At 40.2% G+C, this 27,605-nt stretch overlaps 1 protein-coding gene across 2 annotated transcripts; it reads left to right on the top strand.

Annotated features, from left to right (window-relative positions):
- The first annotated feature begins 47 nt into the window (after positions 1–47).
- Positions 48–27,182, top strand: pak1 (p21 protein (Cdc42/Rac)-activated kinase 1). 2 transcript variants are annotated; one of them, XM_008308944.3, is made up of 16 exons: positions 48–258; positions 8,047–8,106; positions 17,780–17,999; positions 20,278–20,372; positions 20,564–20,711; positions 21,119–21,156; positions 21,709–21,822; positions 22,516–22,768; positions 23,999–24,062; positions 24,150–24,198; positions 24,482–24,594; positions 24,928–25,045; positions 25,232–25,331; positions 25,517–25,713; positions 26,334–26,471; positions 26,957–27,182. In XM_008308944.3, the coding sequence occupies exons 3-16, from the start codon at positions 17,807–17,809 to the stop codon at positions 27,041–27,043; spliced, it is 1,707 nt and encodes a 568-aa protein (XP_008307166.1). In that variant the 5' UTR covers positions 48–258; positions 8,047–8,106; positions 17,780–17,806; the 3' UTR covers positions 27,044–27,182. The 2 variants fall into 2 exon arrangements, with proteins under 2 accessions (XP_008307166.1, XP_008307167.1); XM_008308945.3 differs by lacking the exons at positions 48–258; positions 8,047–8,106 and adding an exon at positions 16,780–17,146.
- The last annotated feature ends 423 nt before the right edge of the window (positions 27,183–27,605 follow it).

Genomic DNA, 27,605 nt, shown 5'->3' with positions numbered 1-27,605 from the left:
CTAAATATTGTCCAATGGTGTGACCGGAGACAGTCTGAGGGGGCGGGTATTAGCGTGCAGCAGGAGCAGTGTGTGCGAAGCTAACAATAACCAGGGATTGGCAAGTTTAGTGTGGAACCCGGAGCAGCAGGGCGGCTGTACGGACCTGAACAGAGCCGAGAGTGTTGAACGGAGCTCCGAACACTTAAGACCCAGAGTACCGGTGACAGAGGATATCATTTAGCATCGCGGTATTCACGTTAACATCAGGGCGAGACGGTGAGTGAGGCTTTCCAGTTTGTTATCAAGCATTACCTTTGCCGTTTATCTCCATTTGAGCCTGGCATGGTGCGTGGTGAAGCCTGTGGACTGGAAGGTGGGGGCGAACGCTTGCTGTGGGCTGGGACCACATGTATTTTCCTATTCTTTGCAGTAATATACATTTTAGGAATCGTGGTCCAGGTGCTCAAAGGCCCATTTCCTCACAGAAGGATGCTTTGGTTATTTATTTTATCATTATTTTTGTTACACGGGTTAGTTCCCAGTTTACCAGCAGGCTGTGATAACAGGGGAGTGTCTCCTGGTTAATAGACAACACAATGAATGAATGGATGGATGAATGAATGAAAGTCTGCCAGCATTTACTGTTCCTTCAGTTCAAACTCAAACCTGTGTTTCACCTGTTATTACATCATGCCTTGCCCAAAGTGCATTTGATTTGTAGTCCTAGTGTAGAGAGACACCTGTCTTCTCTTACAGTCAAAACTTACATTTAGGTTTTTTTTTGTGTTTACATTTTACAATGAAAGCCAAACCTTGAATACACACATTTGAATCTTTGTAGACGTGACTAGGTTTGGAAAGCAGAGATTTACTCCTATGGCGTTAATTATTCATGTAGAATTCCCTATAATGAGTGTGTCTGCAGCCTTCAGCCTTTCAAATAACATTCACCTCATTGTGCGTCTTAGACACGTGTCTCTTTATCTGTAGCTGCCATGTAAACCCTGTCGTTTTCTATAATCGGGTACATCCCTGGGTCTGTCATACGCTGAACCTCCAATTTTTCACATTGCTCAGCAGAAATTTGTGCACTAATCTTGGCGAGTTCCCTGAGTATTAACCGTGCGTTAGGGTGGGCTGTCAGACTGAGTGTATATCTGCTGCATCTTATCGATTACACATCTCCTTTGGCTTTTTTCCAAGTTCACCTGTAATTACTTCCCATTAACCCCTTTAAACCTTTTCTGACTCCTCAATATTATTATAGTTTTCTCTGGCTGAGGATTGGACTAATCTGGGCTTTTTCCCCTGTCATTGTTACCTTTAACTTTTATTTGAGAAGGACAGATTTCATGAGTAATAAAACCTGTGTGCAGGAAAGGTATTAAAAGTTATTACTATTAGATTTTCCTGTCTCTTTCTCCTTCCAAAGTCTTATGAGTCAGCAATATAAGAGTTTTTCTGTTGTGAATTAAATTATCAATTGATATTATGTGACAATTAAACATATCAAAATAATGCACAGGTTTGTTGGAATGCTCTTCAGTACCTATCATATAAGACATGAAAAGGACAAATTAAGGTTTTTTGGTTTTGAAAAGTAAGTCATTTCAATCGAAACATGTTGCACTGCTGCCTTTGGTGTTGAGCTTAAATAATAACCATTTTATACAAAGTTTTCATACATGCCAGGCTCAGTCCCCGAGCACTGAACTGTAGCGAGATACTGGCATGAGGGGCGTGGCATTTCCCTGCTGCACGACCATGACCAGGCCCTCACAGTCATGCAACTGTTGTTCAAAACCATCCAAGTGGGCGCTGCTATGTTGTAGTTCTATTCTAGGTGAATGCTGATTGGTTACTGAGCCACTATTGTACTTTAATTTTCTTTTTTTTAACAATAATATCCTAATAAATATAAAACAATTGTAGGATGACAAGCATGGAAATCTTGACATTAAAATCAAAAACATTTGTTAGTTGAGATTTTAATGAGGGATTTTTGGCATTTTTAATGAATCTTTGAGCAGTAAGATTTTAAAAAAAAATCTGTCTCTGCTGGACAGCAGTGGTACTGCAACCGTTATTAAAATTCCAAGGTGTCATTTAATGAGGCTCTGAGAGGATATTTGTCCTTTTTTGTCTGCATGCTAGAGACGCATCACAGTGTTGAACGATCAGTGTAAAAAGAGCAGGCCAAGGCAGCTGCTGCTTCTGCATGAAGCACTGTCCCACTGAGCTCAGTGTGCACTGTAGTTTGTTAGGTGAAGTCAAAAGAGAGTGGAGAGCAGTCGCACTGCTTCAAAAGCAGGAGGAAACCATCATTAAGTTAGTGGCCAATTACAGGTGATAGTGACTCTATCTCAGGAAACTTGGGAGACTTCCTGATCTGGATGAGGGCCACTCCGCTGAACCCGTGTGTGGAGTGGGAAATGGTTGTAGTTAAAAGACACTGGCGGCAGGGTGGTTGCTATGGAGACACTGGGTGTGGCTAAAGGAGTGCTTTATGACTCCTTGTGAAGTGAGAGGCCACCCAGTTGTCACTGTGACACCTTACAGAAAAGTTAATGACCCATTTGGCTCCTGTGGCTTTGCGCTAAGCTACTACAGTCTCTGTGTGTTGTATTACACTTAGTATCAGTTATTTTGATTCATGTTAGTGGTCTGTCAGGTTCTGAGTGCGTTAAGTCTGCTCATCTAGGAATTTCCTAGATTTTGATTTCCTTGAAGGAAATGTGAAATTAAAGGAGGACACAGGGATTTTGACATAATACTAGATATAATTAGAGTATACAAAACCAACAATGGTAACTAACAAATTAAATCTTTATTTAAAGAGAATCAATTACTAAGGGTAAATTAAAGATAACTAACTTTGTCTGTATTTTCATGTTTCCCCACAGTAAACCATTTTTTTGGCTTTTATTTCTGACTCTCTTCCTCAGTTGCTGAGCTTCGGTCATACTTTGATTTGAATTTTTCACAGTATAAAAGAACAAGAAATTAACCACAGATCCATGTATGTGCTGTGATTTCTAATTGTTTTCCAAGAAGAAAAAAAAAACGTACCACCACCCTCTGTACCCACCCTCTGTAACTAGAGCAATGTGCATTCTGATACAGTCACTGTATGATCCTTTGGTCTGCTAGCAACTCCCTTAGTTACTTCAAGATGGACACCCAGGGGAATCGGTGAAAACAAAGCATCGAGTCCTTTGACAGTCTGATCTGTTCTATATACTGTATGCAGAACTTTGAACCTGTACTGCAGTATCTGGGTCTAACAGGTCTATTTAAAGAACTAGATCTGTACCACTATTTTAGTACAAATGTCTAGACCCAATATGACTTAACATATAATTTGGTTCGGTCAGACAACACAGTAATGTGTGATGAACAGTGACCAGCCAATCTCTGTGCTCTGAGTAGTGTTTAATATTCCGAACTGCAGTTTAGTTTTTGTTTACACTTCGCCATTTAGTGAGAATATGTACTGTACAGTATTATATAAAATAAACAGTATAACGCTACCGAACTTCAGAAGAGCCTGTACTTTGGGGCTGTGGTACAGAAGTAGGCCACATGAAACTCCAGAACATCCTTTAATTGGTGGTTTGGTCCTGAGTCAGCAGTGAAGGCAGCATTACTGGGCTGTTCTGGGGGAAGAGGAAGCAGAATGTGCAAGCGCCATTAAACCCCAGGAGGAGGTACAAGTGGATGCCCAGTCAGACTATGGTTCCTGCCTTTTTTTTTATGTGGAATGTCTGTGATAAAACATGTTGATGAAAAACTGAACGGATTCATTCCTAGAAAAATGTGGACTAAGCACTTATTTAATACCATTATATTTAATGCAAATGAAAGGAGGCGTGATGGGGCATCATAAAGCCATTACAAGTGTAATTCAGGCTGATAATAGACAGCCCCAAACTGCTGATGTAATTAATGTAAAGACCTTTCAGATGAATATGCTGCTTGTCTCCACTCTCATTTGGCGTTGTTAAAAGCAAAGCAAGGGCAACAAATCTCTGACTAAGCAAAGTATTTACCACTGGAGAGAAAAATGTTTTTAGAAATTACGTTTCATAAAGACCTTACTGAAAAAATCCAATGGAATGTTAGAAGATTAGAACATAAAAGTCAACAGGGTTAATAACTTTTTTTTATTTTGATTTATTATTATTATTTAAAGCACAACTTATTAGGTAAGTTTAGGTATGTTGAGACTTGACTTTTCTTTAATTAAGTATTGATTACGCTGTCAGAATAAGGGAGAAGTCAAAAGTTCCATCAGGAAAAGGACAGCATGTGGGTGTGTGTGTGTGTGATGAATTTTTGGGAACTGAAGTATGTGTTCACACCCTGTAGGGTTGCATTCAGAGAGATGCTGTTGGAGGGCTTTTGTGTTACATCATGGCAGGATCACATGGTGTCACATATCGTTGTTGGATACCAGTGTAAATCAGCTGCACAATGAACACATGATTGGCAACGCTCTTAGACTTTGTTCCATAGAGTTAGAATGAGGTCATTGTCTGTGTGATTTGTGTCGTGAAATATGGAATGAATCAAACAGATGTAAGATTCAGCCCCAGCCCATATTTGTTCTCATTCCGGATTTCTAAGTGATGGAGTCTATTTTACCAAACACAATATTATCAGTGATTGTTACAGTAAATTATTAAAGAATAAATGTTTTAAGTTGCAAAGCTGAGTTTCTTTTATATCTTCTTGTAAATATTTAATCACTAGATTGTAACAAATCTCCTGGCTCCCTGTCCGTCTGGTTTATATCCAGGGTGACGGTTTGAGAGAATTGATACAAAAGTAAAGTTCTTTTTCATTTTCTCTGAGGGGCTTTTTCCATTTTGACCTGATGATACCAAGTTCTCACACTGTTACAAAGTCCCTGGGTAAATTTTTAAATGCCAACATCATGACCTCATCTTCACCAGTGTTTCACACCCTGTCATAATCCTCTTTCACCTTACATACTCCCTTTTTCTCTTCTCTTTCTGACATAGCTTTGTCGTCTTCTCAAAACTTTTCATGTTTTTCTTTTGTCTTCAATTTTTAACATTTGCTCCATTATAAATTATTTTCTGATTCTCATAAAACTGGCATTTCCCGACTCCTTCCTCGTCACTCCTTGTATCTTCTTCCTCACCTCTTCCTCCTCCCACATTCACTCATCTCCTCTATTCTATCTGACATAACTAGTGAAGCAGCGAGTTATCTCTGACACTGTCAGACAGAGGAACTTTCCCTTTCAATCCATTCGCTCACATTTACTTATTTTCCACTGAAAGAGTTAAACTCCCTCTCTGTCTTTATTAATACAAAGCTATAATATTTTTTAAATAGCATTCAGATGTTTGCTAAATTTTCATTGTTCCAGAAATCATCTTTGCTAAGTAGGGTGAAACAAATGGATTTGATTTGTCTGGGACACGGTCAGACATGAATAAAACGTCTGATTGTATAAATGTGATAACACTTTTTATTTATGACTGAGCTCAGAGTCTAATGCAGAATCATTTTTTAGGTCGTTGATTATCTTAACGGGTCACACAGTAGAAGGGTGGTTAGTTGGATTGTGCATTTGTAATTGTCCTGAATCTTAACAGTTAAGTGATGGCAGTACCCACACTCCGATCCAGGGGACAGAACTGAGTTGTTTACCTACCATGGAAACCATCGATCAAATCCTTAGTCTTTCTCTGCAGAGTTTTCACATTCTTCTAAGATATGCATAAATAAGTAAGTCAGTTTTAAAAGTCACTGCCCACATACTCCCACGTGAGCCATATTTGGCATGGTGGTTCAGGATTACATCCACATGGCAGCAGTGCTGAGCTCAGAGTTAATAATCAGATACAGTCAATAAGTACAATGTGACGTGTGGACAGAAAGTTCCTCACGCTGTGTCTGCCGTCTGTTATTTTGATATCAGTACAGGTGAGCTATACTGCTCGACACCGCCCCCGCAATTTACAGTGGTATTGCTGTGTTCTGTGTGCTGTATGACACAAAGTTTTCTAAAAATGTAGCAAATTACACATGAAACAAACGCTGGGGGTGGAAGAAAGGTCCTCATTCCAGGATATACCCCACCCTCATCCAGTGACTGCTGGGAATGGTGCCAGCACCTGCACCACCGTGTAAAGGATTAAGCTGAAGGAGATGAATGAACATTTCTCTTTTATAGTCCCATCATGTTTCATACCCTGGGCAATGTTGCCTGCTGTGTTCTCATCTCCATTTTAACAAGAAAATAGACAGCAGCAGGTTTCACCTCCTACTTTAAAATGTTGCCAGTCTACCATGTTAGTCTAACTTCTGTCAGCACACACTTTAAAAAAAAATTAAAGAAAATGACTGATGTTTGAGTCCCACATATGCTGTCTGTGGTGTCTTGAGCAAGCACTGTTTTTTGCTTGCAATCGCTGCTCTGCAGGAATGGATCGTGTTAAATTCAGAGGACAAATTTAGTTGTTTGTATATGTACAATGACATAAATGTGATTCTTCTTCTTCTTCTTCTAAACATATTCTAAAACATGTTTAATCCACACACATAAATGTGATTCTTCTTCTTCTTCTAAACATATTTTAAAACATGTTTAATCCACACATGTCGCCCATATTGTTTAAATGCTGCAGAAGCTTCACATTTGTTCCAGATGATCCAACTCATTTTCCCCATGTGCATCTTTGTCTTTCAGCTTGTCAGCATTCCTCACACATGATCTCGGCCTGTCAGCAGAAATGCTCAGACTCATAAAATTATTACGCTCACATCGTCTGCTAGGTACATTACATTAACATGCATCTGATTTTCCTGTCTAACTTCCAAGTGTGTTTAAATTAATGACACCCTGCTGCCCCAGACAGAAGGCAGGGAACAAACCAGTGCACAGAAAGAACAGGTTTGAATTAGTTGAGCTCTGACCTGTGCAGACGAGGCTAGTTTGAAGCTTAACCTGCTTCGTCTGTTAGAACAGTGACATTGTTACCATTGAAGCTTCACGTATACGTGCGTCAAACCATCTTTTAGTTGAACCACCATTTTCACCATTCAAGTTCATTTTTTAAGTAACCAGGGCTAGATACCAGTTTGAAGGCTTACTTAGGGTTAACCAAGGCTAACAGCCTGCGTGCTGTCAATTTGAGCGAGTGTGTGTTTGTGTTTTTTAGGAGGACACCTTAAAAGGCGACACGCGTCAAGTTGGTGGCCTGTTGAATTAGACTGTGCTAATAAGAGTACCTTGATAAGCTATGACCTACAGCTGTGTGTACTTAACCTACAGCAGCCATTACATGTGTGTGTATGTGTGTGTGTGTGTTCTCACAGTAGGATGTGAATGTGTGGACAGCTGTAGGACTGACACTCTCACCTCCTGCCCTCCTTCCCTGTCTGAGCTCTCATCTGTTGGGCCACATCTGAGCTGTCGATGACACCGACATGCCTCACACATGCCTCTTCCTCCTCACTTTTAGTATAACACAGTGTCAGTATAATGGCATGTGGAGGTCATCTGCTGAGAAAAGAAGAGAGGCAATAAAAATAGATTCTGAGAAGTGGGCTGCTGCAGTGATTCTGCATCACTCTGCTGATGGTTCAACTTTACTGATCTATCACTCCAAGAACACATTTCCTCTGTTTCCTTTAAAGCAAAGAAATCCGGTCAACATACTTTATATCTTTCTCTACAGCAGCTATTAGCTAAAAATACAGATTGACTTGATCTGATGAGGAAAAACAGCCTTTTTTATCTTTGATAAATCAATTTACCACAAGGTGAGCCTGAATTAAATGTCAAATTACAGCAAACAAAACGGAATGTTTTGTATTTTAGTTCCTAATCGTATGAGACTAGATAAGAGAATTAAAAAGTGATTAAATCACTTTGTGATTTTGAAATGGAATCAGAATCTGTATGTTGTCAGTTCCCGTCCCTATGTATCAGGCTGTAAACATTGGTGGTAAACCTTCACTGTTGGATCAACATCACTGACCAGTTGAACAGTGTGTGACGGCATCTCTTCTTCTCTCCGTTTACAGGCTGCAGCTTCACTCTGTCTCCCAGCCTTCAGTGATTGGAGCCTGACACCTCATTAAAAGGTAAGCCGTGGTCCTATGACACCAGCAGATTTGTCCACTTGCCTTATCACTAGATCAGATGCAAGTTCAACTGGATTCTTCTCATGTTCTACTGATTATTTTTTTTGTGCTTAGAGGTTCAGGATAAAACACACATTTTTATTCATGATACCTTATGAAACCAATATCTTGATAATTCAGTTCGTTAACTGAGCCAAACAGTTGTTAAACTGCAAACAATGTTCGTACACAGCCCTGCAGACCCACTGATGATTGGACGATGTTGTGGTTTCACTCACACATGTCTCACACTCTCTGTGTCTCACACTCTCTGTGCATCACTTTATGTCAGCCGCCTGCTCTCTGCCCAGATGAGTCCCACCATGCGCCTCAGTGTCTATTATTTATGGGGTTGCTATGGTGACAGAAATGGGGATGGGCGGAGTCAGCTGCTAGACAGCTGGTAGACAGGGGACAAGCAGCCCCTCCCCCAGCACACCTGTGTTTGTGTCAGTGTTCTTTTCAGTGTGTGCGCTCCACTGTTGTCTGTGTGTGTGAACCAGTCTCTGTTGGAAATATTATCTGAATGTCTGTGCTTCACTTATGGGATTATTATCAACTGGAAAATATTTCTTTAAACTATAGAAATATTGTTATATTTTAATATGATTTAACATGATTGATGCTATGGCACATTATAGAGGAGACTCTTTCAAAATTATTTATTATTTAAAACGAATTACAGCCACATCGTAGCTCACTGTTGACATAACTAATAGTGCGCAAGTGTAACAATAATCAAATTAATTATAAAATGTTTTGAAATAAACAACGTTGTCAAACCCACAGCCCTGGTCCAATAAATGGTTCTGTTACAGCAAGTTGGTCAAGAGATTAGATTGTCACCACTTTCTCTCCTTGTGTGTCTGTTGGGAAAAAATGTGATTCCTATTTCGTCATTATAAGCACACACACACACACACACACACACACACACACGGCCTGTGACTAGATAACAATAATTTTGCCCTTGAGGTCATTTTAAAAAAAAGTTGATTCTTTTTCTAAAATATCTTTTTGTTGTTATATGGAATATGGAACAATTTTGTGACCCTCCCATTAAATGTCAGTTGCAGCAGTGACCCCCAACTCATTTGAGTTTGAGACCCCTGTTTTTAAGAATCAGGCTTTTCGTTAGTGGATTGCTGGATGAAATCCCAACCCCAGCAGGGCTGTGGTGTGTTCAACAAGCATCAGATTCTACCCGACAGTAAAGTGCAGTTCACAGCCCTTATTTCATGGATGGGTTAAATGCACAGGGCAAATTTTGTTGTGCCATAGCAACACAAAGACAAAGTGTGAGAGAAAAGGCTAAAAAAGCAGTGGAGAAGAGGGAGGGAGGGAGAGAGGGAGGGTGAGAGAGGCTCAACTATAATAGAGCAAGAGAGGGGGTGAGTCCTCAGTGTTTCCAGTGAAAAATGCTCTTGTCTGAATTCCTGTGGACTTGTGTTGCTACTCGGCTTTCCTTTATTCTTTGATCCCTGGCTTTTTCTTCTCTCCTGGCCCCACTTGTGCCCTCCCCTCTATTTCTGTCTGCCCCCGTCCCCTTTCCTATTTTGCACACTTTTTTTAAGTCTCTTGTTATTCATTTTTCTTTCTCTGTTTAACATTCCCTTTTGTCATGTGCTTTTCTGTAACAAGACACATTTGTTATTTTGTCTCACTTTTATTCCCCTCCCTTTCTCACTTGCCAGGTAAATTTAACAGTGTCAGGGTTTTTGTGACTCAGACGAGCACAAAGGACAAAAGCCAGAACACAGACATGGAATAGGTTAAATTGTAAAAGAATATTTTTATAGTTTTGTTTTGTTTTTTTGAAAAATTGCCAGTTCACCAGTCCTCCACAGACCTAAATATAGAGCCACACAACCACTCACACTCACATTCACACCTTTTTTTTAATTTATAGTGTCCAATTAACATGGCCCTACATGTCGTGGACCATGGGAGGAGACCATCAGTTAATAACAGAGGTTGAACTGCTGATCTTCTTGGTGGAAGACAAGAGCGTCACCTAGCTCACCCCTGGTGGTCCCAGATCAGAGTCACACTGAAAACAATCCAGTCATACTGCAAACACATCAATGGGATGTTACAACTGATTTATTTGCACTGCATTGTGTCTGTGTGTTTTCCCCGTACGCATTATGACACATCAACCATAGCTTTGGCCCATGTTATGCTGCATAATGTGTAGTAGCGGTCTTGTGACTGTGTAGTATATTCCCGGTGCCTGTGTATGTGTTGTGCTTGTGTGTTTGCACTATACCCATCAACATCATTAGTGGACAGATACTTAAAAGCCCTGCAAAGCACCCTGGGAGTGCAGTAGTCGCTCTTCACTCTCATCTACTTGTTTCCCTTCCTCCTTTTCAGTCCTGTTATTGACATCTATTTTCCTCTCAGATGGATGAACTCTAAGTGTTGGTTATATTATCACACAATCCAACAGTGTGGTTGAAATAAATAGGTTTTAAATAATAAACCTTATCTTTGCTCATGTTTAAATTAGACTCATGGCCTCAGTCTAATAATAAGTAACATTAGGAATATTTCATAACTCGTAGCAGTCACATAAAAGACAGAAACGGTTGGAAGTTTAGTCTTGTAAGTACAGAGACGTTTTAATTTGAGGTTAAAGGTTAAAGGTTAACAGCTTGCTACGATCTCATACTTCAATCTGAATGTAGTACCTCTACCATTTATTAATTACTGATTAATTACTGCCTCTACACTGCTGTAAAACAACATTTATCCTGTTGGAACAGTGGAACATAATGTCATTACTCGTATGATAAATTATGTGCTGTGAATCACTCGGCTAGTGATGAAGAAGTAAGACAACCTGATGTTCAGATATTACTGTTCTCTTTCAATGAGTCTTGAGGGCTTTTTTTCCCTCCAAGTTGTCTCCGCCCCCATTGTTGTTGAACCAGAAGTTGATGTTACACCTTTGTTCAGAAATTACACAGCGGAGTCTTTATAATCTATAAACCTTAGGTTTACATAATGGCAGTGTGAGGACAATGAGAGGCGGCTTGGTAGAATCTCACAATAGGTTTTCATTTTTTCTTCTCTATCCTTCACTCCGACTCTTGTTCTTTCCTTCCAGGAAAACCAATCAGGTTGACTTTAAAGGTCCATCAATCTCAGGCGGTGAGTCACCTCTGACCAATGACCGCTGCTGATTCAGACCTTCCTTATGATGTCGGACACGTACACCTAGTCATCCAGGTCTAGTTGATAAATCATTAAGGACTCATTAAGGCTAATGAATATTCTGGCTCTTTATTTCATCATGTTTTACTCCTGAAGGATTAGACTTTAATCAGTCAGCTCAGTCGTCTTCAGTTTTCCTCTCTTTCATCTATTCATGGTATATAACAGTGTATTGGAAAGAGTTCATGTTTTACAAACATTAAAACATGGTTCTGGAGTCAATAATTAGTTGATGTGACATCTTCCTGTTGTCAGTGAATCCTTTCTTTAGTTTTTACCACCTTTACATTTCATCAAGCTGGTGGTGAATCAACACTGACTGGTGACTGAGGCTGTAAACACAGAAGCAGCGTGACAGAGTGACAAGTCATCTTTGTTTTGTTTTCCCTCAGCCATGATGGAAGACAGAATAAAATTTGGATTTGCCCAAGTAACTGTGTCCTTTTGGGTGTGTGACTGTGTGTGTCAGTACAGGGTTGAAAGATAAACCTTCATTTCACAGCTTAATGTGACCCTAATGACAGTATTGATTGTGAGCAGCTCAATGTGCACAGGCTCTGTTTATTGGATTTTGTCAGGAGTTGTTACCTCCGTGGTCCAGGTTGTTAATAATAATCTATGAACAGTTAGATTCTCACACTCATACATAATGTAGTACATCAGAAGCTTTGCTAATAGAACAGCAACATTAATCTATTTAAATAAACTTAAAAGTGATCTAATATAAGACCTTGAACTGAATTTTGAGGAAACAATCATTTTATATCCAGAAGAAACACAAACACAACCCATAATATTTTTAACCATACAAGGTCAAATTGATTTTGCTGTCACATAAATAAAAAACCATAACATTTTACACCTGCATTGCTGCATCTACAGTTTCATCTTTTCTTATTTCTTTCCTTTCTTTTCCTGCATTTCTCCTGGTTACAGTCATATTTCATACTTTACGGTGGAACAGATGAGGTTTTCTGTTCAACTGTGCCCCGAGGTCTTGTTTGTGATGAGATCATTTCTGTCTCACAGTTAAAAAGTGATATTGTTTCTTTCAGTTTATAGTTACAGATTGTCTCTGTGTGATATCAGACTTTGCCTCGTGGAATTTTCTAATTAATATTTGCACGAACAGTTATGATTAAACTCCAGTTACGGCAGGGTCGTTATGTGTTGTTGTTAGTGATGTTGATTTGTAGGAGCCTTAGTGCTGGTCTAGATGGGCTGTGGTTCAGTAGATCTGGAGGAAACCAAAGTGAGTGGTGATTCACTGAACTTTGTGGTCCTTACTGAAAAGAGCCAAACCATGTTCCACAACTTAGTTGCACTCTAACAATAATTAACCAATGAAAATCTGTGGTTAAAGACAGGATACAATTCTTGAAACATGCTTTTTTTCCCCTAAATGCAGGACATATTGTCTCCTTATTACCTGTTTAACCAGGAAAGCCTGAGTCATCGCACCGTGAGTGTGAAAACGTGATTCTTCCCAAGGACATTTTAACATGTGGTTAGGAGGAGCCTTGGACGGAGCTGCTAACACAGTGATGAGAGCTGCCAACGCCAAAAACACACAGTCAGGAGTCACTTGGCGTCCTGGAGGCACGATGCCAGGGCCAGACAGATGGTCGTGCAGAGCGGGTTGTGTCTGTTGGAGTTGAGGGGCGGCGGCGGTGGGGGGGTGGCTGTGGAATGAGATGCCTTCCATACAATGAGCTGCATAATCACTGCTCACAAATGCACACATGTGTACACCCCCCCCCCCTGTACCCCCCCCATCCTGACTGACTGCAGCCTCTCTTTCACATAGTCCTCTACCTTTTTTTTGCCCGCACATTTACAAAATGATAGACTACAGTGTGTGGCGTGTGGCAGAGGATGTAGAAGTTATTTGATACATGGCAATAATAATGACGTGTGTTATTCCTTAAGGTTAACTTTAGGCAATTTTATTTTGAGCAACCGTAGATCTCAGTACGTTTAATGATGGGTCGGTGTAATGCTCCGAATCACAAGATACATGATATGAGTGTGATGTTGAGATGTGACAATACCACATTACAGCAGTCAGGATGTACAGTGTGAACCCAAAACTCTGCCAGGGCTCGGCTTCAAAGACCCTAATTATAATGGGTGTGGTACAGAAGTGTGTCTGTGTGAGAAAGAGAGAGAGAGAATTCAAACCTGAAAATATAATCTGTGTGAGGGTGTATGCTTGCATGTGAATTTGCACTTGTCTCCATACATGTATGTGTGCTATGAAGTCTATGAAGTGTGGTCTGGCACTTGTCTCCATACATGTATGTGTGCAGTCTATGAAGTGTGGTCTGAAAAATATGCTAAAATATACAGTACATTTGAAGTCTGGGCCTCAGGGATTGTCACGTCACATTGGCAACACAATTCTGTCTCTCTCTGTCTGTTTCTCCATTTCTCTCCACCAGACTGTGCTAACAAGCTCATCTGTTCCTTTTACAGATTTCCTTGTACCTACTGTGGGTTCATTATAAAACACTCTGTTCACGTGGACCTCAGACTGGCAGAGGAGTTTCCATGTAATCCAGCAGAGGGGGTTGTAAATACAGCGTGACATCGGATCCCCTTTTTGTATCAATGCACGGACATTGATGGTGTTGGTTTCTTATTAGCAAGCATTTGTCCCAGCACCCCAGGGCAGACAGCATACAGGACACAGAGCTTTGTAGTCCTTCTGAAACTGAGGTCTGAAAAGGCTTTATCTCCTCCAGTTATGGGCTGAATTGTGGAAAGTGCCAGAACAGCTGGTTTGATGACCTCAGTGCTCTGGCTGTAGAATGGTTCTCAAGAAGCTGCGGTGAATGGGAAGATGCCAAACATTTAAAACAATTCCCATCAACTTGTATAAAAATGTAAGTTGTATCCACAAATCCACAGGTAGCCAAAGCAAAGCAGATAGAACAGGACTTATATGGTCATGACATTTCCTTCCAGCCAATAGGTCGGCCACAAGATTTTATAACTGTCTCCTCAATTAATCATTGACATCTTTAAAAATGGTAGTAAAGTTTTGGTCTTGGTAGAATGGATAGGGACAGATTCTAATCAAGATGTTGATGAAACATGTAATGACCGAGGCTGTTTGGCTGCATGAACGCCGTCTCAGATGGTTAATGTATGCAGGGAAGCTCCTTCAGTGTGTGTGTGTGAGTGAAATCCTTTTCCAGTAAACGTAGCTGATGAGGCTGGCAAGGCATTTTCAGGAAGTGCTGACATGTACTTGCTATCTTTTTGTGTGTGTTTGTGTCTTTTACACCCACACTCTGACCTGCTGGAATAATAGAAATCACCCCCCAACATTGGATTTAAACACCTCTAGCTCTAAATGTGACATGCAGCCCACGATGCATCTTTTCAATAGTTGAATACAATGTCAGAACATTAATTTAATAGCTGATGGCAGATTCTGACTAAATCGTCTTTAGACCTCTTGGTGGGCGCTTCAATGGCCAAGCAGTGTTTTAAAAATGCTGAGTCATACACACTGAACCAGTTTGAGTCTGATGGATTTTGACACTGTCATCTTGAAGTACGTCTGTCTCATCAGGTACAGAGAGAAACTGAATTATTACTATTTATTATTATTATTATGTGTATGTGACTTTGCTTCAGTTCAACGTCCTAAACACGTTCGTTTAGCTACTTAATACGTGGCTCAAATTTAAATGAAAATAAGGGTCCAGGGCTAAAGAAAGTCCTCTAGCGGCGTGAGTCAGAAAGATGGATGAGGCACAATAAAGGGCAGTGAGGTAGAAGGAGTGAGAGGTTGGTGGGAGGAAGGATGACACAAATGGTCAGAGATATAGATGTTGTTGTTTTTCTCTCCACTCATCAAACTTTAGTACTTTGTGTGGTTTGTTTTTAGTTGACCCCTGGCTTTTTTTGGAAACATGAGCCTTGTATATAGCTGCCCAGCAAAGCCAAGTTATACATGTCTAAATAGAACCTTTGTATTTTGTGGAACATATTTTTTTAGATAATTTAAGGCAGGACTGGTGATGTGAAATGCCCACAGATTCCAGGGAGTTTACTTTGTATTTACTGCTTTACTTGACTGTAAATATAGCTTGTAATCAGTTTTCCCTTGACATGCCTGAAATATGGTGTCATTTCTTATAAATACTCTTGGGTGTATTTATTCTCCAGAGCCAAATGTGTTAATAGTTTCTAATGAAAGTCAGTTTGACCCAGTTGCAGGATGAGAATTATATAAAACTGTAGTGTTGTACCAATGCACTGAACAGGGAAGGGACTACACGCTCAGTGTTAAAAATAAATAACCCTCTGCAGTTTCTACCCTTATTATATAATTATAAAAGAATCAAAGCCACATTAATGTAATTAAGTAATTAATGTCTTAATATGTATTTAAATAAGAACTTGCCACAATAGTCTGTTTCCTCACAAGTATCTTTAGGAGTTGCTTTATAACCAGAGGATGGTCTAATTGCCCCAGTCCAGCTGCTAGCCCAAATTTGCTAGTAACAAAGCTAATGGCTATGCCATCGAAGAAATGGAATTAGAATTAGACTTAAATGTGTGGTCAGTGCATGTTAAAGTCAGTCAAAATGTAAAAATAATCCATTAAAAAATCAATCATTATTGATAGGTTCTATATATAGCTAAATAAAATAAAAAATCTCAATTTTCATGAAACACATTTTACAGGGGAAAATTTCTTTGTGACTGTAACAATGTGAAGTTGCCACAAGTACAGTGTCCTGGTCTTAACCATGTTGGTTCCTGTCACACACAGCTGTGTTTTTTTTACCATCAGATGATTGACAGTGAGGACAGTTTCTGTCTGTCTGGGAAAATCCCTGTAACTTACTTTACTTTCTACCAGTGTTTAGATTCAGACAGTCAGTGTGTGTGTGTGTGTGTGTGTGTGTGCAGTAGACAGAGTGTGAGTTGGTTTAATAACAGGTCTCTGCTGAAACTGACAGGACTGTCTGAAATGTGAGTCCTCTGTTGTCTCCTCTTCTCTTTGTGTGTGTGTGTGTATGTGTGTGTGTGTCTGTTTGTCTATTTGTGAATGCATGTGCACATACTGAATGTCTGTTTGTTGGTGCTTAAACACATCCTGAAGACTTACAGTATTGTTTTAGTGTCAAAATCACAGATTTGCTGATTGGTTCAGTTTGGCCTTTGGTGCAGATTTAACAATTTAAGACACATCTTGTGTTCATCTGTGGTCAAAAATCTTTGTAGCAGATTCAGTCATAGGAAAAAATCATATCAAAAGTTCAGTTTTCCTAAAACATAAAATAATATTAAATTCTAAAAAAAAAAAAAACTTACTGCAGTAACCTGATTGTCCTAGGGGTCGCAGACCTGAGTTCACTTGTGAAGTGCTCTGCTCTTAATGACCATAAGACAAGGGGGGGGCAGTGGTGTGCTGTGTCACAATGACAAATAATTCACTTGTTCACGCACATGTTTTTATGGGTGTTAGACGCAATAAACACTTGTGTCTTTATTCATTCATATTCCAGCCTTGGTTGAACTGATTTTCAGTCTTGAATGTTTGCAATATCACGTCCCCATGTGACTCACCTGATGACATCACACAGTGACATCACAGTCTCAGGGAGGCAGAACTAGTGAAAAGTCAAAGAGCTGCACTCTTCCAGTCACTCTTCTACCATTTCAACTCTAAGCAGATCTGGAGGTTTTTTTTCTCGTTTTCTTGTTGTTTCTTCCTGGATCGTTTTTTGAGCTGTGAATGTGATGGTGTGTCTCTGTTAAGGTAATTACTCAACCAGTGCTGTCTGTCAGATACTGTGTCTATTAGCTTTTCAATCTGTGATTACTATTTCATCTATAGTTTTTTTTAGGGTAGGGGTCCTAAATCTAATGTCATAACTGTAGTGGGAAGTGTTTTAACTCAGGTTTAGTGTCATCTATCATACTCTGGTTGAACTACAACCTGTTCTACACTCTGATCCAGGGCTAGTACATCTTACAGATATAATAGAAGCAGCTGCTGGTCCAAAGTCACTCAAACTTCTCATAATATTCATTGGGCTTCTTTGAACTTGATCTCTGAATCTGGATCATGATATGGTTCTACGTGATTTCATTTTGTTAGGCAACATTGAAGGGTATCAAATCGGAATGTAAGGAGAAGAGGTTTTATTTTCCTCTTTTTGGTGACAGTTTCCTCATACCTGTCTATAGTTCATCTGTAGGTATGACCCTAATGTTCTAGTGGAGTCTTACGCAGCGATTTCTTTTAAATATATCCATCAGATTTCCAGCATTTATACGTAGCTACTTGGCACAAACAGAGCTCAGACTGTGTTGTAGCTGTAGGTCTGACATTAACTGATTCCCACCACAGCCAGGCTGCTTCAGTAATTTTTTTTATGTGTGTGTGCAGGAGCATCAGGCTGCAGTTGATCTGAAGATGTCTGATAATGGGGAGGTCGAGGACAAGCCCCCAGCCCCACCTATGAGGAACACCAGCACCATGATTGGCTCCTGCAATAAGGATCCCACACCCCTAAACCACAGCTCGAAGCCCCTCCCACCAAACCCAGAGGACAAGAAGAAAAAGGATCGATCCATCAGATTCATCCTGACTGGAGGAGGGGACAAGAGTGAGTATTGATGGGTGCCCTCAGACAGAACGTCAACTACAGTGTGGCAGCAGTTAAACAGAGATTTCCTCTGTACAGTTGTCTGTCTCTGATCTCTGGTCTCTTTCTCTTTGTTACATTACATTACAATACATTTAGCAGATGCTTCTATCCAAAGCAACTTACATCTGAGGTCAATCAACAGTCAAGCTACAGTAGACATACAAAACCAAAATATGTACCTCAAACTTAACCGTTAAGCTACAGTAGACATACAAAACCAAAACATGTACCTTAAACAAACTTAACCGTTGTAATCCAAACACCTGCTCCTGTTGTGTTGTGGGGCACATATGTTACTGTAGTGTTTTCCAAACTGACAGTGATCTCTTAAAGTGATATTATTCTTTAAAGATGATTTATTATAGTATAATACAGTATTTATTATTATTATAGTAGTTGATTTATTTTTTAAATTTTGCTGTGTTCTGACAGTAGAGATAAAAAGGTTCAAGCTGAATTCTGCTTCGTCTCACGGCAGCTGTGACCCAGTAAGGCCACAGCCTGTTCCACACTGTTATAAAACACAGATGGAGGAAACTAGAAAATAGAAACAGACAAACTAAAACAATGCAGAGTCACAGTTTTAATGCATGACTTGCTTTTCAAACTCCTAACGTTAGAAAAGTTGTTGTTTTTTTCTTTCAACTTAATGAACTTAATGAGACCATAAAGAAAAGACAAGGTGAGTGACTCAACAGAAGAATGTTCACACAGAATCAAAGGAACCAAACTGTTGTCTTTTACCTCTCACATCACATGGCTGGCCTACTTCAGACAATACACACATGCATGTGCTCTCACAGTCCCTGCTGTGAGGCCTACTGTTCACATAAACCATTATGCAGCCAGAGGACAGTGGAATGAGGATCAGAGGCCGGGGTCATCTCAGGACCCGCTGGTTAGATATCTTAAAGAATGGGACTTCACATCTTTTTTTTTGCACTTAAAAAAAAAAACAAAACTTGAAGATTTAGATAAACCAGAAATGTTTCCTCTGCTTCCTAGAATCAACGATTTGACCTTTCAGTCAGATTTAAAGATAAACATTGACTACAGCATGTTAACAGTTTTGTTTTTTAATCTAAAAGTAGGTTTATTATATATTTTTCCTAATGTGAAATGATCACCCACAAAGCTGTAGTTATAATCTAATAACGATGAACAGCCTGTGTGAAAAATGTCTGCTTGTTATTTAACAAGCAGTAATTAGAATGTTCTGGTCTTCAGCAGCACAAGTGCCAGGAGAGAACAGTAACAGAGGTCAGGTGCATTATACACACAACCACTGTGTAAACCTACAGATGAAACGTCTGAGGCAGAGAAGCTGAAACCAGCCTTTTCCCCTGTGCTTTAAGGAGCCTCTCTCTTTTTTTTCTCATCTGTGTGACTGGAGCTGTGCATGTAGGAGGACTTAGAGGCCATATTACCCATGATGCATGAATCTCCTGGTTCAGCATCATTGTTTGTTTTCCTGTCTGATTCCCCCTGGTACTCATGATTTCCCCAGGTATCACCTCACATCAGTTTAGCATGTGCCGTCTGCATAACCATCCTTCTCTTCTCTCTGTTCTTCATCTCTATGCTCTTCCCTCTCCTCTTCTTTTCACACCTTCTTTCACTTGTTCTTGTTCCTCCCTTGAGTTCCCATCTGTTTTTCTCTCTGTTTTCTTCTGCAGTTTTTTCTCTCTATTTATGAGTTGGTTTAAAATTATTTCCTTTTTTTTTTCTTCAACTTCAACCTTAAAGCTCCATGTGCTATCAATGGTTACAGCGCCATCTAGTTGTTCTCCTGCTCCATGGGAGGAGGTGACCCTAATTAAAATTATTTCCTGGGGAAATAACACTGTGGTGATCACTAAAATGTTCTTGTCATGGCCAGTGTCCAGTCTCAGTCTTTGGCTCTAAACTGTATTTGGTAAAAATTGTGGTGATCACTAAAATGTTCTTGTCATGACCACTGTCCAGTCTCAGTCTTTTGCTCTAAACTGTTTTTGGTAAAAATTGGTAAATTTAAAAGTTGTAGTAAAAAAATCAAAAATGTAAACCGCTCCGAATTCACACCTGTCAATTAGCAATAGTGCAATAACATGATATACAATATGTGAGATCATTTGAGCTGCGTTGTTACGTGTTGGTTAGTGGTATTTTTTACTTCCGTTTACTTGCTGTTCCAGGTTCAACCCTCGGCTTACTGTATATGATTCTAATGTTTCTGTGTTGTACTTCTGTGTTTTAGCCTACAAGAAAAAGGAACGTCCAGAGATTTCACTGCCGTCTGATTTTGAACACACCATCCACGTTGGCTTTGATGCTGTTACCGGAGAATTTACAGTAAGTGGATGCTTTTTTACACGAATAGACAAAACCTAAGGATTGCATTATCAGGTTTTCATTATAAGAGGAAAAACCAATAATGATTTTTACACATGATACATATACAGTATATTGGTCGGCCGATATTATTGGACAACCCTACACAAAAAGTTGATGATTCGATGCTGTGTGTGTGTGTGTGTGTGCAGGGCATGCCGGAGCAGTGGGCCCGCCTCCTGCAGACCTCCAACATCACTAAGCTGGAGCAGAAGAAGAACCCTCAGGCTGTGCTGGATGTTTTAAAGTTCTATGACTCTAAGGAAACAGCCAACAGCCAGAAATACATGAGCTTCACAGGTACACCAGCACTTCACTCTTCACACTTACTAGTTGTTATTTATCGTTTTTTAATAACCTGTTTTTACACCTCGACAGCTGTCAGTAAGACTAATATACATACAGTATTTTCTCCACTGTTTTCAGTTCAGTATCATAATGTGTATCAATCAAGCAGCAGTCGGTTGTTTGAAAGAGGGACCGAAGAGAAAGAGCGTGAACTGTAGCCACTTTGTCATTGGTTGTTTTGACATGTTTGTGATGTTGAACACAAAGCACTGGAGGATACACAGACAGAAACGTACTGAGAGACAACGTCTGATTCCTTCTTGTATATTGAATTGAACTTGCTAAATTTTGTGGCTAAGGATTATTTAGTTTTCACTGACAGCATCGACATAAACTTTCATTTTCCTCTTTCACTGCAGACAAAAACACAGATGCGTACAACTCCACCGTCACAGTGGTAAGTCTTCCTCTGTTGTACAAATGTTAATTCTTTTTTTCTGCACATCTACATCTCTCTTTCACTATCATCTCTCTCTCTCTCTGTTCTCTATGTCTCCCTCTCTCGCTCTTTCTCTCTCTCTCTCTCTCTCTCTCTCTCCACCTCTCTCCCCCTCCGCATTGTGAATCAGCATCTTTTACAATTTTCACTGTTTCTGCATTATAGCTGCTAGCTGAGCCAGTAGCAGACTTTTAGGATGAGAGACAGGGGACAGAGAAAGGGAGGGACAGAGGGAAGAAGGTGTTAGCGGTGGCATCAGAGTCCAGATGTAAGAAAGGGCTGTTAGAAATCAGCAGTGATGTAGGAGAAGGCAGATGGAGGAACGGGTAGGAACAGTGGAGCGAGCCGAACAAAAGAAAGAGGTTGAAGTCGAGGGAGACGTCCGGTGTGTCTACGTGACGACTGTGTGACGGTGGTGGATGTGGGATGATGGGTCTCGTATCTATGTTAGCTCAAGTTGCAATGAAGTCTCTGAAGCTCCACCCCTTCTCTCCATGTGACGTCACGCAGAATGCCAAGGCTGTGTCAGAGACCCCCGCCATCGCAACTGTGTCTGAGGACGAGGATGAAGATGAAGCTGAGCCTCCGCCGGTGATCGCTCCCAGACCAGAACACACAAAATCAGTAAGAACACACACACACGCATGCACGAGAGAGAGAGAGCATTTTCGCTCTCTCTCCTTGTCGACGGGATTTATGTTCAAATCAAAGATGTTTGACAAGAACTAGTGGGTCACAAGTTACATCAGTAAAGTATCATATTAGCATCGTCATGTGCTTAAGTCATGGCCTGCAGACAACTGCAAGACACAAAGTTGTTTAAAGGACGTTCAGGAGCATGTTTGGAATTTTTTCAGCTTTTCCAAAAAGATACATGTTGGAAATTACATCAACAGCTGCTCCTGCTATATTAAGCTAAGATGGTCAAAGAGTTCTTGCAAAGGAAACATGATGAATTCTGGGATATGTTGACCTTCATAAATAATTCCTTGGCAGCGTTAATCCTATTTGTTTTCCTTGTATTTGTTTTCATGACATTCAGACGTTGCAGGTAGCCATATTTGGACGTATAAAACAGACCTGATAATCTGATAAATAAACTCTTTTCAGAGTTGCTTCAGAGAATCTAGTGACATTACATATACATGTGAAGCTCATGTATTTCAGAACAGGTTTTGGTTTATTAAAGTTAAAACATCTGTAAATGTTTTTCTATTTGAAATGTTGATGCTAATTCACCAGTGAATATTTAAAACTCAAATATTGCAGTTGTTTCAGTAGTAGAATACATATTTTAAAACCCCCTTTTCTTTTCAGATATACACTCGCTCAGTGATTGAGCCCCTCCCTCCTCCTTCGACCAAAGATGCTGCCACCTCTCCCATCATCCCTCCAGCAGCTACAGGAGCTACAGCAGGAGCCGCTGCAGCCGTCACCCCGGCTTCTGCTGCAGATGGCGCTCCCAGCAGCCCTCCCAGTGCCAGTCCTGCCCCTGGTCCTTCCGTTCCCCAGCCTCAGGACAAATCCAGGAAGAAGAAGATGTCGGACGAGGAAATTCTGGAAAAACTACGTAAGGCAACTCCTCATATTATCCTTTTTTTATCTGAGTTAATTTGTCCGTTTAAAAATCATATGATGGAACACCACAGGTAAGTAGACATAAGAACTTTTCATGTGCGATTAAAATGGTTCCCATTGATGTTTTTGGAATTTTAACGTTGCGTTACATGGTGACTAATGTTACCTTAATCTCAACATATTCCCTTATTATTAAACTAAAATGATAATCCACAATCTAAGGCCTCGTGCAAAATCTCTTTATTGAAGGAGACTTTTGTCAGGTATCAAATTGGTTTCTGAAAATACCTTTAGAAAAATTTAGTCTAGTTTAGTTTAGAAATTTAGTCTAAAGTTAGTGCACAACAAACAAGCACAACCTAATTCATGTAAAGCACATCTAACAAGGGTAATAAAACCGTATACACAAACTTGATCTCTGCAACATTGACACAGTATGAGCTGCGTTAGGGTGTTGATCCAACATGGTTTGTAAATTTAAATGTAAGCTGCAGATTTTTATCTGTGAAATAGAGTATTTCCCCTTGACAAAATAAAAGATTTTATATTTTTAACCCCAAAGTCTTTGACAAACACACTCCTTCCCGACATGTTTTATGTTCTTGACCTGAGTAAAGTCTGTATATTTTCTAAATCTCGCAACACGCCCGTCCAGATGTGCTCAAGTCTCCCTCTGCTGGTAAGATCAGGATACTGCCTGTCTGTCCTCTGCTGAGCTGACAGACCTGACTTTTATTATTCCTCTCCCCTATGTTCAGTCTTCACCTCTGATTGGTCGTCTTCTCTCCCTCCATCGTCCAGTTTCCTGCGGTTCCGGTGTGACGTCACAGTCTGTCCTAATGTGGATTCAGAAAACCTTCAGAAAGCAGCCTTCTGTCTGTTCTTCTTTCTTTTCTGATCTGATTCCGTCTTCGTACCTTCTCTCCATCTCCTGTCACTCCTCTCCTCTCTCTCTCCTTTACCCCAGTCAGCATGCCTCTCTTGTCCACAGTGTGGTGAACATAGAGCAGAATTAGGATGGAATGGAAAGTCACATGACCCTCTGATCCATTCAAATTCAGTGTTTTTATAAAGTTAACCGCACAAAGAGTTCAGTGCCTGGTTACAAGCCTGATTTTTGTCTTCTCACCCCCCCAAAGTGATTCCTTGTCTTTTCTGTTTACATTGGTGAATAAATAATGAATGTGTTTTGACTTCAGTCTGTTCTGTTTCTTTGACCCAGGGACCATTGTTAGTGTTGGAGACCCAAAAAAGAAATATACTCGCTTTGAGAAGATCGGACAAGGGTGAGTCAGAGGTTCACTGTTTAATACATTGTTAGTAAATATCAGTAAACAGCCTAACATAGCCGTTGGCTTTTGTTATGTTACCAGTGCGTCTGGTACAGTGTACACGGCCATAGACATCGCTACAGGACAAGAGGTTTGGGCTCATTTTTTATTCTGTTTCTCTGTCATATAAATGAATTTACACAGCATTAATTTTATTCTGTTTCTCTGTCATATAAATTAATTTACACAGCATTAAATCAATACAAAATTACAAACATACAGGAATTGCAATGTTCCCAGTGCAGACTCAATGTCAAATCCCTTAATTTATAACGTTAACATACACTCATTTTGTTTTCCCGTTACTTTTCTTGTCTCCATTTTACATTTTAAATTGTAAATTTGAGTATGAGCATAAATCTCTCTTCACTCAGGTCGCCATTAAACAGATGAACCTACAGCAGCAGCCAAAGAAGGAACTGATCATCAATGAGATCCTGGTGATGAGGGAAAATAAAAACCCAAACATAGTCAACTACCTGGACAGGTGAGGGACCAGTGCACACCTGAACACAGCTGTGAACATTAACGGCTTCACCACAGTGTTGTATGTGTTCATGTCTGCCCCGCAACCACTGGAGAATTCACTGATGCCGTTGTCCCTGTATGACATCCTGGAGAGGGTGAGGGTAGCCGCTTTGTCTGGTTGCCATAGTTACCTGTCTGTCCTTGAGATAGATTGGAGTCTCAGTCAGACTGCCTTGTGATAACTTTGTCAGAACCATGGAAACAACATTGTAGCTGTAAGAGATTTACAGCTGGTGTTTCATTCCCTCGACGCAATGGAGAGAATTTAAAATGTTTTTATTTTATTCCACAGTTACCTGGTGGGAGACGAACTCTGGGTGGTGATGGAGTACCTGGCTGGAGGTTCTCTGACGGATGTTGTCACAGAAACCTGCATGGACGAAGCCCAAATAGCTGCCGTGTGCAGAGAGGTAAACATCACAACGGAACACAACATATACACAGATGTGTATCTGTGTTCATATATTATATTATTAGTGTGTACAGTATGTATTCATGGGTACTGTTATCTCTTATCTCTGACTCTTTCTGATGTCAAATCAAGCTAAATGGATTTGTCTTGTTGCATCTAAAAAGTCATGGTTGTGTCTCCCCAGTGTCTACAGGCTCTGGAGTTTCTTCATTCGAACCAAGTCATTCATCGGGACATCAAGAGTGACAACATCCTGCTGGGCATGGACGGCTCTGTCAAACTCAGTCAGTCTACAACAACTAACATTTAAAAGTTTTCTGTTCGTACATTAGTAAAATGATGTGGCAGTTCTGTGATCATTTAACCTTAAACCACTGCTTTTAAAAATACATATTTGTTAAATCACTGATCTATACTCTTTAAAGCTGCATCATTGTAACTACGTTTTGTGGTCTCTCCTCCTTCACAGCTGACTTTGGGTTCTGCGCCCAGATCACACCAGAGCAGAGCAAACGCAGCACCATGGTGGGGACTCCATACTGGATGGCACCAGAGGTCGTGACCCGTAAGGCGTATGGGCCTAAAGTGGACATCTGGTCACTGGGCATCATGGCCATAGAGATGGTGGAGGGAGAGCCACCGTACCTGAATGAGAATCCACTCAGGGTGAGGTGCTTTGTTTTATCAGAAATGTGTTGTGAGAATTTAATTCAAGATATTGTAGTAGTGATCGTTTTTATCCATTAACAGCCACAAGGTACCTGCAGAGGAAGATCCTAACCTATGTGAACCAATCAATTAAAACGTTTTTTACTCTTAAAGGACTGTAATTGTTTGTGAAAGCTAAGTTAGCATTGAAATATCTTTTTTTTTATTTTCTTTTTTTATTCATAGTCTATGACACAGTCATTGTCATCCCTTAAACCGCCACTAGGTGGCACCACAGTATATGAATTTTTAGACCAGAGGCACCCAACCTTTTTTTTCACCGAGACATGTTTGTTGAAAAAATGTAAAACATTTTAGGGGACCGTCCGTTCAGGTGCTCAGCTGAAACAAAACATAAATGAAACAAAACATAATAAATACAACAAATGCCTCCTTTGGATATTTGGAGTCTTAGAATCACCTGATGTGCTCAACCTATACTTTAAGCTGATATAGCCTATTTAAACGTGTCAAATAAGGCTTCACATGAAGAAGAATTGAATGTATATGTGGTCGAATTAGATGATGACTATGATGAGGGTTGTTAATTATTCTGCTCTCCCTGTGTGTTTTTCTAGGCGCTGTACCTCATAGCAACCAATGGCACACCAGAGCTGCAGAATCCAGAGAAACTGTCCACGATATTCCGGGATTTCCTCAACAGATGTCTGGAGATGGATGTGGAGAAGAGAGGGTCGGCTAAAGAGTTACTGCAGGTACAGCACAGCACTGTGTGTCTTTGTATTAGTATTTTATTATTTGACCAATAGATTTACATACAAACAAAGAACATGTGCTACTTTCGCCTACATTTGTTTACTTACTTGGTATATTGTGTGATATTCAGTGATATATTTATATATAATATTTAGGTTAATAAAGGGGCTGAATGTTTTGCAGTGCATGATGGGAGTAGGTTTGTGCTTTTTAAATTTCTGCTAGCGTAGAGCGTTTTAAACCTTTAGCTGAGAACACCAGTCCAATTAGAGAAAAAGATGTCCATTATTTTGAGTGCCATCACATTTAAATGGAAAATAGTTCTGCTCATCATTTTTAAGGTAGATTTAATTTAAAAGTTTTTTTCTGATGTGGTGTCACATCTCTCTCTCACGTTCTGTTTTTTTCTCATCTGACTCCTTCCCTGTTTCTGTGTGCACCTCCCTTCTCTTTCCTTCCCTCTTTTTCACTTCTCCTCTTGCAGCATCAGTTCCTGAAGATGGCGAAGCCTCTCTCCAGTCTCACTCCTCTCATTGTGGCTGCCAAGGAAGCTGCCAAGAACAACCGCTAGTTCCCTGTCTCTCTACAATCCCTGCTCTCTACATTCTTTTGCTAGTTTCTTTTGGAACGAACAGTGGATACGGACTAGAGTTCTGGACCAGTCTTTCTGTTTTATCTCCCTTTCCCTTCTTTTTACCTGCACTCACTTCTCCTTGACCTTTGACCTTAAACTTGACCTCCTTCACCCCTGCTCCCCCCTGCCTCCTCTGTCAACCTTCCTAGGGAGAGAAAATGAAAGAAAGAAAAATCAGTTCCTCCTTTACTCCACTGGATTTACACAGGAAGTAACAGGAACTAACTGAGTGACCACCAATCACCAGTCTGTGATGTCATCACTGTATTACTGACATCACACGCCATTCCACAATAAGCCCCTCCATAATTGGTACGAACTACTCAACATATGGGACATGAACACAAAGACTTATGGGAAATGGTTTTTAATTTTTATTTGTGTTGATGTGTCATTTTTTTCATGTTGTAGAAAAGCCCTGCCCACAACAGCCAATCAGCACACTCTGCTGTATGTGTGTGTGTGTGTGTGTGTGTGTGTGTGTGTGTGTGAGAGAGAG

The sequence above is a fragment of the Cynoglossus semilaevis genome, chromosome 4, assembly GCF_000523025.1.
Source record: "Cynoglossus semilaevis isolate Cse_v1.0 chromosome 4, Cse_v1.0, whole genome shotgun sequence".
In the NCBI taxonomy this organism is placed as follows: domain Eukaryota; kingdom Metazoa; phylum Chordata; class Actinopteri; order Pleuronectiformes; family Cynoglossidae; genus Cynoglossus; species Cynoglossus semilaevis.
Note: the sequence above shows the minus strand (reverse complement) of the source record. Positions and strands in the feature narration are given on the sequence as shown.

Bases quoted from the DNA above. Each gene is read 5' to 3' on its own strand.
- pak1 (XM_008308944.3), top strand. From the start codon at position 17,807: ATGTCTGATAATGGGGAGGTCGAGGACAAGCCCCCAGCCCCACCTATG. The intron at 21,823-22,515 runs GTAAGAACACAC...TTTTCTTTTCAG, and splicing joins GACCAGAACACACAAAATCA to ATATACACTCGCTCAGTGAT. The intron at 26,472-26,956 runs GTACAGCACAGC...CTCCTCTTGCAG, and splicing joins CGGCTAAAGAGTTACTGCAG to CATCAGTTCCTGAAGATGGC.